We start from the raw sequence: 12,038 nt of genomic DNA on the forward strand, positions 1-12,038 counted from the left end.
TTAAATGGTGTCACTTCAGAAAATGTTAAGTATATGAGCTAATAAATCCATGAATTTTCTTGATTTAGACACTTACAATGTATACATATTTCAAAATGTTATATATAATATATACAACTTTGTCAACAAACACATAAGGTATAAGAAGTCTTTTTTTGTGGAGGGTTGTACTTGAGATTGAGCCTAGGATCTGCACATCTACCACTGAGCCAAGAGGTCATTTCTGATTATTACTGACATTACCCATACTTGAAATATATTTTAAAAAATCTATTATAATCTCAAAGGTGTATATACTAGAGAGTCAGGTGAGCTTTCCATTAAACAAGCTCAAGTCTAATAGTCCAGTTGTAATATAATAGCTATCATACTTTTGGGATAAAGATAGACTGACTCTGTTAAGTTACAATAACAATTAATACTTGCTAACAGTCTATTATATGCAAGACATGAAAACAGGTAAAGGAGGAAAACAAGATGACTCAGGTAGCCTAATATTTGGTGCAGTAACAAGGATCAGAATATAAGAACTGGGTCCAGTAATGGGTAAAAGAATATTAGAATTAGGTGTGTACTTTTTAAAAAATCATATTCAACATAGCTATTTTTTTTTACATAAAAATTGTAGAAGGTAAGATTTGAGAAAATCCTGGCTAGTATAAAATAATAAAGTACTTAAGGAAGTACAAGCTGAAAAGGTTCAGGATCACTGATCTATTGTGATTATAAATTAAGTTCTAACCAATTTAAGTCTACCAAGACTTAATTCCTCAGAGCCTGTTGAGGAACCCATCAACTGAGGAATTATTAATATTAACTGTTTAGAACGGAAGAAAATTCAAGAGCAAAGGTCAACAAATTTCTTTGATAAAGAGCCAGATAGTACATGTATGTTTTAAGTTTTGGGATCATATATATTTCTTGGGCATATTCTTTGTTTTCTTTTATAAGATCTTTTTTTCAATTTCAATTTTTATAGGTTCTTTTTAGTTATACATAACAATAGGATTCATTGTGACATAAAAGTATGGAAATTATTCTAATGTAGTCCCCAGTACTTCCCCTTTCCCTTCCCTGCAACCTCCATTTTCGTTCCCTCTACTCTACTGATCTTTCTACTATTTACTTAATTTTCTTTTGTTAGTGTCTTGTGGATATATATATGCTGGTGATATTCACTGTGCTATATTCATAAGTACATAGGAAAGTTAGGTCAGATTCATTCCACTGTCTTTCCCTATCTCATCCCTCCTTCCTTCCTTTATTCTCCTTTGTTTACTCCACTGATCTTTCTTTTTTGGAAATCCCCTTCCTGCTTATTTACAAGTTTTTTTAAAAAAGTAAAAAAATCATTTTTACTCAATGGATTATTTATCCACACCTATACTACAGCATGCGCAAGATTAGACTATACTGAAGTTTTCTAGTAGGGGTTTCTGTGAAAAGCTCAAGGACAGAATAAAGGTTCCTGGTTAAGGGGTGAGTTTCAAAATAGAAACTGGAGGTGGTTTATGTCCTAATTAGTGACAATATAGACAATGAAGTATAAGTCTTCAATTATTACTCTACTTAATTTGAATAAATAATGAAGTAACAAAAATAAGCAGAGCAGTAAAGAAAAAAATTGAGTAAAATAATACAGAAAAATTAGCCAATGATCACTATGAAAATCAAAAGTCTTTTCTGCTAATGCCTTTTTAGAAATAACCTCACTTTTTCAAGGTAGAAGTTCTCTCTTATTACTTGTTTTAAGTATATAGTCCCCTTATTCTCAATGCTTACATTCTGTGCTCTAAATCACTCTTCATTAAAGGTAAGAATTTAAAAGATAATTAGATGACCTCTTTAAAAATGAAGAGATTAAATTAAACTACAGTAATGAAACACTTTGTTGATGATTTGTCAAGTCAGTTACTCTGATTTGAAATAAAAGTATCAGCAAATGTCACAGTGACTAAATATCTGTGACTCAAATTATACCCAACTCTGCTATGGCTCTGGCATGAATCCCAAAATCGCCAGAGCAAGATATCAGACAGATTGATACTGGCTAAATAGAAAGCCTGGGTCTCAGAGTACTGACTTTGAGTTAGCAATGAGCACCTTTTGCTTTTTACAGAAATTTGAAATAATCTAATTCAATTACTATATTGCTATCAAATCAGAAAAGCTTTTTTTTCTTCAAAATTTGCACGATTTTTCCACTCCTAAGAAAGGAACTTGTAACAAGTACAGTGGCGCACGCCTATAATTCCAGAGGCTCGGGTTGCTAAGATAGGAGGATCCAAGTTCAAAGCCAATCTCAGCAACTTAAGAGAGACCCTAAGCAACTTGTCTCAAAATAAAAAACGGGTTTGGAATGTGGATCAGTGGTTAGGAATCCCTGGGTTTAATCCCTGGTATGTATGTATGTATAAACAAACAAACAAACAAAGGAACTTGTTTTCTATGCACTTGTTGATTTATAAAACAAAATAATCCACAATAATACCTTTTAAAAAAAACCACTCATCATGAATCTCATTTTCCAAGAATGCCTTGTAGTAATATCAGCAATAATGTTTTACCTGACTCATGTGGAATGGAAAACAGAAGAGTATGAGGTCCAGTGTGCTCCTTTGTACAAGTACACTTGAGTCCTGTACCGAAGTACTTACTGCTTCTACCTGAAATAAGAGAACTTTCAACACCTATTGTCTGTTATGCTGGGAAATTTGCCATAAAAATGTAAGGAGTCTTCCTTTTCTCTAATAAATAAAAGTACACTTCTAAAGATCAAGAGATTACAAACGTTTACAGTATTAGTATTATATAACCTGTGGGGTTTTCTAGTGACTTCACCAAGTCATCCCCAACATGTCTATGCAAATGTTTATTGTAGTTTTATTAATATTTGCCCCAAATGGGCTCCAAGTTAAATGTCCACTGATAAGTGAATAATCAAATTGTGGTACCGTCTTACAACAGAATAATATGTAGCAATCAGTGATACATAGAGAAACATGGATGAATTTAAATGTTAAGAAAACTGGAAAACAATACTTAAAGGCTACATATAGCTACATGTAGCATGATTATATTTATATAACATTTTGGAAAAAGCAAAACTATAGAAACAGAAAACAGAACAATGTTTGCAAGGGCCTGGAAGTATAAAAGAAGGGGACCAACTAAAAAGGGCAGCTTTTTGGGATGACGTAGTTTTCTGTATCTTCATTGTAGTAGAAGTTACATTATCATAAGTGTTTGTCAAAATTCATACAACTGTTCATACAGAAGGGTTAAATTCAGTGAAAGTGAACATAAATTATACTTTAATCTTGAAATTAAGAAATGTAAATAAGCAATCAACATGATTCTTTTCTACTTTCACTATCTGCTTTAGTATTACACCTGTCACACAAATCCCATGCAGAATCTGCTTATATCATTTTATCTAAAATTCATTTTTCTTATTAAGGAAACTGTGATTGAAGAAAGTTTCACCTTGGAATACAATAAATGTAGCTATGTTAACAGTAGTTTGATGAGTTAGTAAGATAGTAATAATAAAAACCATTAATTTGCTGAATAACAGATGATAGAGATAACAAATAGCCATTATTGTTCATGAAAATATTAAACCTCTTAAAATCAATAATTATTGATAATTTTGCTCTTTAGTTTTCCTTGGTGAAAAAAAACATAAGCTCCATGAAAATAGGAACTTTATTCATTGCATAATCCTCAACCACCCACATTGAATAGTGGCTATAAAAAAAATACTTGTGAAATAGGCAACCATAATTTTAGACCTACCATGAGCTCAATATCACTACCAATTATATAAAGTTGATCTTCCATAGAAAGTTTTCTGTTCAAATGGGCAAGTACGTATGTAATTCCAGGTAAACGAACAGCAGGACTAGTGAGAAGGCTACCCCAAAGAGCACTGTAGAATGCTGACTGGTCTACTGCAGCGGCAACCTTTTCCAACAATGTGTTTGTTCTGAAGAAACAAAATAAAGTGGTATAAGAAAGGAAATATTCAGTGTCACATTATAAGAAGCCAACTATTATTTTCTTCCAAAAATGTATGAAAGCATCTATGCTGTAGTCATATTCTCCACTCTGGAAACGTATGTAGACAGGGAGAATATTTCAGAGTTAGAGGACTAGATTTAAGCCATGGCTCCACTATGTACTAGCTGTGTACTTTGGGGAAACCATTTAATCTTTCTTCATTTCAGTCTTCTCATCTGTAAAATGAGAACAATAAAAACACTACCACAAGGTCTATTTAATATCATTTAGTTGTTAAATTACTCTAATAAAATCCCATATACACATTTAAGTTAACAGTAAACCTACGTTTGAACATCTTTTATTGTCCTACATCTTAAAAGACATTTTATTTTTAAATGTTTTTTTTTTAAATCACATACTATATGGTTCACAACTTTAATGAATTAGACCTATGATGAAATCAATGATGCTTTAGTGCTTTAAGAACTACATAAAGATTAATTACTTTGTTTTTAACATAAGATAAACCATATAATACATGTCTATTATATTATAGTATTGTCAAAATCAAGAGAATTTGATGAGTTTTACTTGCTATATGATTTAATAATAACTTTGTAATATCTTCTGGTCCCAGTTTATCTAAGCATTAAAATAGTAATGCATCTATAAGTCCCCCTTTTTTCTTTCTTTCTTTTTTTATTTCAGGTACTGGGGATTAAAGTCAGGGATGCTATACCACTGAGTTATCCCCAGCCCTTTTTATATTTTATTTTGAGAAAGGGTCTCACTAAATTTCCCAGTTTGGCTTTGAATTAGTCCTCTAACTTTTTCCTCAGTCTCCTGAGTAGGTGAGATTACAGGTATGTGATACTGTACCACATTTACAAACCTTAGAATATGATAATTAAAAACAAAACTGATCTATAAGCTAAACAAAATAATTCCACATTAAATTTCTAAAAGTATAAGCAAATAATTAAACTAGTTAAATTATTTAAAGAATAATAATAAGCATTAGGAACAAAATTTGTTTTTGAAAGTGGCCGATATTTTCAGGGTTAGATTCTTACTGCATTATGGGAGTAGATAAAATACAACAAAATAGAATACCTGGTCAATGCACCTGACTAAATTATTTAAATTTTAATTAATTAAGCATACACAAAGTAAATTTGGTATTTTCAATTTTTACTGCCTAACTCAGTTTATTTGGTAAAAATATCAGTGATGAGATATTAAAGATACTTGCTGCCTTTATGCATTGTCTACAAGTATTAGCTCTCAAAAATTATAATAGGTCCTAAAACATAGCAGATCATTTTCTTTGAAAAGCTAAAATATCAAAGAGTACCATGTCAATAGCAAGTGAAATAGCACGGTACTTGATATTTGGCTATTTTTTCCCATCACCAATTTTAAAACTTTGGCATATAGACCAGTTTTCCATTCTTTTCATAAATCAAAATGTTCTGTTAGCTGGGCAAAGTGGCACGCACCTGTGATGTGAGCAACTCAGAAGGCTGAGGCAGAAGAATTACCAAATTTTAAGTCAGCTTGGGCAATTTAGTGAGGTCCTAGGCAACCTAGGGAGACCCTGTCTCAAAAATAAAAAATTAAAAAAGGACTGGGATGTAACTCAGTGGTAAAGCATTCCAGGGTTAAACCTATAGCACCAAAACCAAAAATGACCTCTCCTGATAAATATCCTATTATCATTTTGAATTATGAATCACAGAAGAGAAAAAGAAAATAAATTATGAATCTCAGTTTTTTGAGTAACTTACATGTGCAAAGCACTGGACTAAGTGATTTCGTTATTTACAATAACACAATGAAATAAGTATTACATTGTTATTGTAATGAAATAAGTATTACATTGAAATAAGTATTACATTAGTATTGTTTGATAGATGAGGAAACTAAAAGTTTTCCTAAGCTCATACAGTACAGTACAAAACTTGCTCAAGTCCATCTATCTCTTATGTCTGTACTTATACCATATAGTTATACTTTCAGTATGTTACACAGACAAGATATGCTATAATAATATTATTGCTATAGAAACTTACTGTGATATACTAAATGTCTAGAATTAGACATAAAATTATTTTTTGTGAGGTGAAAACATTTATGGATGCTTGCTGACAAATGCATGATTTAGATTACATAGTTGTACCAAACACCATTTTACCTCTCATAGTACTCTGATCCTTCTTCTAAGCCAGGGAGAATACCAGTTAATAATCCTTGTAGACCAGGTTTCAGTGTTTTACCCAAAGGCAAGTAATATATCTCATATAAACTGAGCAAAGTTGGTTTCACAGACATGGCAGCATTTGCAAGAAGAGGAAATAATCCAGAACTGTTTAAAAATGTAATAACAAAAGAAGGAAGAAAAAGTAGTAAAATAATGATAAAATATTAATTCATATGTAATTATATCTATATGTAAATCTTTTATGCTTTGAAGAAATAGTAGATATTCTGGCTGATTTAAAATGATACTATAAATTGAAGACTTCTAAATACATTAAACTAAACCAGTTCTCTCACCTGAGCTTCATACTGAAAAACCCAGGAACTACTTAGTTGTTTGATGAAGTCCTCATATTTCATAATTCTAAAACAGAATTTTCCCCTTTCCAATAAAACCAGTTCCTTACTATAACAACTGCCATTTCAAAATACTGTTATCACCATCTATCTGGCTCATTCTTGACCCTTTAAAAAAAATCTTCCACTCCAAAAATCAATCATCATGTTTTCTCTTCAAGTCACACTTCTTCATATTTTTGAATATACTAAATTCTCTTCACCTCTCCCCGACACTTACCTAGAAGAGTCCACCATTATATCTTTATCATCTTAATGAAAATTTGATCTCAGTGAACTTGCATTAGCTTCCTGTTGCCAATGTGGTTTTTTAACATCTTAAGATTTGGCTACTGCATACTTCTGTACAGCCTATGTACACTCACCAATTTTGTCCCTGCACCCTCTACTCTAGCTATACTAAATAATTGCTTGCTGATTTTTTATATCTTCTTTGTATGTCTGGGTGATTACTAAATGTTCATGTCTCAGCCTATGTCATTTTCTTGAAGATACTATCTCCTAATTAGACTAGGTTAGGTCCCCTAATTGATGTTTCTGTTGTACTTAATACTATCTTATTAGAACATTTATCCCTTTAAATTGTTTCATGTATCTTCTTTAACAGACTGTAAATATCAGAAATCATCAGAAATATCATGATGGTTTTCTTATTTCTGTATTCACACCCTCAGAACCATGTCCTGCACTTCGGAAGTGCTTAACAACTGAATTAAGACTCCTAGTATATACACAAAATAAAACTTATCTTCGACTTCCTACATTTCTGCCTCCAGTTTTAGGTACAGTTTGACCTAAGATATAGTCATTTATAGTTATAGTCAGTCTTTGAGACTACCTTCTTTCATGTGCCCCAGAGCACATGTGTTCACTTTGCCAGGGACCAGACTCATTCATTTTCTTTTTTCTTTCCTATAACTTCTATTTTCTTCCACTGAAATCTTTGTTTTTCAACACATATGTACTCAAATATTTCCCCATGATTCTAAGAAGAGAATAAATAACAGCAACAACCAAACTCCAAAACTTTTATTTTATTACCTCTTAACTTGACGCTGCCAGCCTCTATCAACTTTTAAGGGAGGAGAGATATATACACATGTGTATGTGTTCATGCATTTCTTCCAACTTATTACCTTCCATGTCTTCAATCATGATACTTCTACATGTGATGTTGTTTTCTTTTCTCTTTCACTTTTAAAAATTGGTGCATTATAGTTGCACATAATGATGGGATTTGTTGTTTTATATACAAGGATGCACATAATATAACAATATAATTTAAATTTGGTTTTCATTCATGGCTCTAAATTCTCAAAGTCCTTATTATTTACTAAATCACTAGTACAATAGGCATATCTTTTTTTAGACTCCATTACCTCTCTTTATTACTAAGTGAATAAAGTAATAAGCATATCTTCTGTTTAGGTATTTGACCGTGTAATGAATCATCCAATAAAAACCCCTAAGTATGAGGGTTAAGAAAGCTTCTGAACTCATTCATCTGTCAGGAGGGTGATGTATCCCAAATCCACAGGGATGGAAGTTCCTGTGCTCAGGACCCTTCAGACCTTGCCCCATATCTCTCTTCTTCTGGCTGTATATTTGAATCCGTTAAAATATCCTTTATGATAAACTGGTGAATGTTCCCCTGAGTTTTGTAAGCTGTTCTAGTAAATTAATTGAGCCTCAAGAGGAAGTGGTGCAACCACAACTTGTAGTCAGTTCGTCAAATGTTCTGGAAGCCTGGACTTGATCCTGGTGTTAGAAGTGATAGTAGTCTTGTGGACTCAGCTCCCAATCAGTGAGATCTGATACTATCTCCAGGTACACGGCTTTAAAAACTGAATTGGATTAGAGGATGTCCAGTTGATGTCCTCTGTCAAACTGACTGTTGCTTGCTGGTGGGGAGAAATCCTTATACATTTTGTGATCACAGAAATGACTGGTGGTGTGTGCATATCAAAGGAGAAATCAAATTTGAGTGTGCTTTTTCAACCTGGTACATGATGCCTTAGAAGATGTAAGTGACATTATTTATTAAATGTTTTAGAAAGATTATTCTGGTACCATGCAGAGTACAGGGTATAAGATGATCAGGTGGTGGGTGAATGTTAGGAGGCCAATGACAAAGCACAGGTTAGAGGTGATGCTTACTTATTGGGTGCTCCCAGTGAAGGTACAGAGAAAGTAGATGTATTTGAGACATATTGGAATAATAGCTAACATTTATTAAGCACTTACTATATGCAGCACATTATTCTAAGTACTTTTCACGTACTAACATTTTAAATTCTCACAACCTTATGACATTAGTAACCTTATTTCTATTTTTACAGAGAAGTATATAGAGAGGTGAAAATGGTCCAAGATAATAGAGCTACTTTGACTACAGAAGCCCATGCTCATAACCATTATGAGAGAACTCTCAGTGGCGGATTGTTAATGCGAGGTGGGAGAATATGCATGGGACTAATAAGACATCATGTGTAGTTCAGATTTTAGGTTTGTGTGAGTGGATAGAAGGTGGTGCAATTCACTGAGCTTTAGTACACTGCAGGGAAGGCCAGATTTACAGAACAGAGGATAAGTTTATTTTGAACAGGTAGAGCTCTACTTGCCTATAAAGATCCACACAGAGATCAAGTAATTGAGATATTTAAAGCTAAAGCCAAAACTAGAGATATCAATTTGCGGGTCAGTACATAAAAGATAAAACTGTGATTATGAGGGATGGGAGGAGATAAGAAGACATATGTCAATAGATTTAAGGCAGCAGATAAGTATAAAGAAAAAGTCTTGAGATATACATGAGATGAGGACTATAGTTAATACTGATTTGTTTAGGGAATTTTTAATACATGGGAAGATTTTAGTTGCTCTTGCCACACACACAAAAAAAAGGAAAAAAGAAAAAAAACTCATAAAAAGGTAACAATGTGAAAGATGGATACATTTGCTTAATTGTAGTAAAAACTTTATTATCTTTATGCATTTTGTAACATCATATTGTACATTAAATATACATAATTTTTTTAAAAAAATCATGGTCATGGATAAACCTGCCTGATGAGAAAATATAAAAAGGTTACTAAGTAAGTCTTAAAAAAATGCAATTATTGTGTTCAGGTAAAGAAGAAAAGGCTGATAAAGAAAAAGTAAACAAGAAAAAGTAATTCCATGGAAGCCAAGTGAAAAGATTATATCAAGTAAAGAATGGTCAATATGGGTTAGAAATCAAGGTATTTTATTTTTTATCAGGTCAATTTTCAAGCTTAAAAAAGTAGAATGTCATATAGTTTCAATGATTTTGAAAATTTTCTTTCATAAATGACAGATAAAAATAAAAAAAAAAAAACTTACCTTAAAGAATGTTCCAAGTTTTTCTAAATCACTTAACTCAAATATTTAAAGTCAGTATCAAAAACTTTTGATCATTAAGGAGGTTTCAACTTTTTAGTTTTTAGTACAGAAAGCATAAAATAGTAAGGAATACTTATCACCTATTATAGGTCAATAGATAATAAAATTATTCTTACCTATATAAAAAAAGATCTTTGGCAAGTCGCTTAGGTCCAATGATTTTGAAGATAATTTCATATGTTTCAAGTGCCTTCCGATGAACTCCACCTGGTAATGCTGGATGTAGACATTGAGCAAGGCGTTTGCCTATGGTCAGCTTTTTGGGTACTACCTGGTACTTTGCATTGTTTTGTAAAACCTTGAAGAAAATGTTTAAATGCAGATAAGAAAAAAAATTTCATTTTATTCCATTTTCTAGCATGTTATAAAAATTGTCACTGTAGGCTTTCATTTTTGTCAGTTACATCGATATATATTTCATTTGAAATTTAAAATATTTATTAATTTGATTAAAAAAATATCCATCCCATGTTAACAGAAATAGCATACTGTTAATGAAATAACACTTTCCAAAACAAATTTATAGAGAGGTTATTATATCTAGTGTCTTTGCTATGCATTTTAAGACAAATTTCTTTTCTAATAGTATGCTAAGATGCTTGATGTTAAAATAGTTATTGTAAGACCAAACCTTTCCCATATATCCCTTTTAATACTTAAAAGCATTCTTACTTAATAACAACAACAATTGCAAAACTATGGGACCAAGGTAAGAAAAATTTCATCTGAGTTAAAAAGCAAAAAGTAAAAATGAAAAGCTAAGAGTTGATCAGTAATGCTACTGTAAAAAGTGGGGTTTAAACCAGATACATGAAGAAGGATCAATTCAAAGCCAAGCTCCAAGGTCTCAGTAACTACATATCGTTTCCTTTGTAAAAAGTACTGAATCATAGCTAAGACTTACAAAATTTAAAATTCCTTGCTGCTATATACATATCATTTGGAAAGGATACAACAGTTACAAGTTTCCACTTGCAGTTTTTCATTTTGTTGCCAGGAACTTCAGAACCATATCTGATGCTCAATTACAAAATTTATTAACCTTCATGGTTAGCATCTTTGCTTCCCAGTCTTGTGTTTTTATAGGTAATTACAATGATAATAACTATATTTTTTAAGCACTGTTGTATTTTCAAATTAGAATTTGAACAGTGCTAAACAATATGCGTGGAAATAATGAAATACTATCAAAAGTAATGTTTAGTTATGATTGAATATTCTTTACTTCAAGATTTAGAGAAATCCAATAAGATAAACACAGATTTCTGATTCTTTACTCTTTTAATTAAATGCATAAAATAAACATACCTTGTTAAGTTTTCCAAGTGCTGATATCAAATCTGCCCATTCACTTGAGTATTCAAAATTCTTCAGTGCTTTGTCAATTGCGGCTACATAGTTTCTGTATTTGGAGTCACTCAATAACTCCACTTCTTCTGTGTTCATCCTCCCACAGTGTTCCACTAAAGACTAGTTCTAAAGTCATGCAAAATCATTACCTACAAAAGTGTTTGCAGAAGAAATCAAGGTTACAAAGCAAATTACTGAAATGGGTTCATATGGTCCTACTACAAAGATATTGGCTAACTTGTAAATGTTTCATAAGTTAGAAGTGGTGAAGATTCTGGTCAGCTAGTTCACAGGTGATTGAAGTATTCAAAGAGAGCTCAATGATAACTACATGTGCATTCCTTCCTACAGGTAAACTGGAAAATGCCTGAGAATACAGGAATTAAAAAAAAAATTCTGACATTTATTCCAATTTAGAAATCATGTTATTTCTGTTACATTTGTTGATAGAACATTTCTTACATACTTACCCTTCTACTTTGTCTTGATGCTATAATAAAGTAAGACTTGTTAGATTGGAAACATCAAGGACATGGGTGGGATGACAATTTTGAAGATCATTTTATTTACTGGGCATCTAGCATGAAAGAATATTAGCTGTTTGAAATTAGACTTTTCTTTGAAAAAAACTGACAAGTATATGT

General features: G+C 31.9%; 1 protein-coding gene across 6 annotated transcripts in view; it reads right to left on the minus strand.

Annotated features, from left to right (window-relative positions):
- DOP1A (DOP1 leucine zipper like protein A) overlaps nucleotides 1-12,038 on the minus strand; it is a 109,768-nt gene that overhangs the window by 65,573 nt on the left and 32,157 nt on the right. For all 6 annotated transcript variants that reach the window (XM_079146936.1, XM_079146934.1, XM_079146935.1 and 3 more), the window contains exons 2-6: nucleotides 11,353-11,543; nucleotides 10,161-10,342; nucleotides 6,200-6,370; nucleotides 3,795-3,988; nucleotides 2,568-2,662 (exon numbers count right to left, since the gene is read on the minus strand). In XM_079146936.1, the coding sequence (XP_079003062.1) occupies nucleotides 2,568-2,662; nucleotides 3,795-3,988; nucleotides 6,200-6,370; nucleotides 10,161-10,342; nucleotides 11,353-11,490 (780 nt within the window). In that variant the 5' untranslated portion in view covers nucleotides 11,491-11,543. The remainder of the gene's footprint in view (nucleotides 1-2,567; nucleotides 2,663-3,794; nucleotides 3,989-6,199; nucleotides 6,371-10,160; nucleotides 10,343-11,352; nucleotides 11,544-12,038) is intronic.

Source organism: Sciurus vulgaris (genome assembly GCF_902686455.1).
Source record: "Sciurus vulgaris genome assembly, chromosome: 7".
NCBI classification, from domain to species: domain Eukaryota; kingdom Metazoa; phylum Chordata; class Mammalia; order Rodentia; family Sciuridae; genus Sciurus; species Sciurus vulgaris.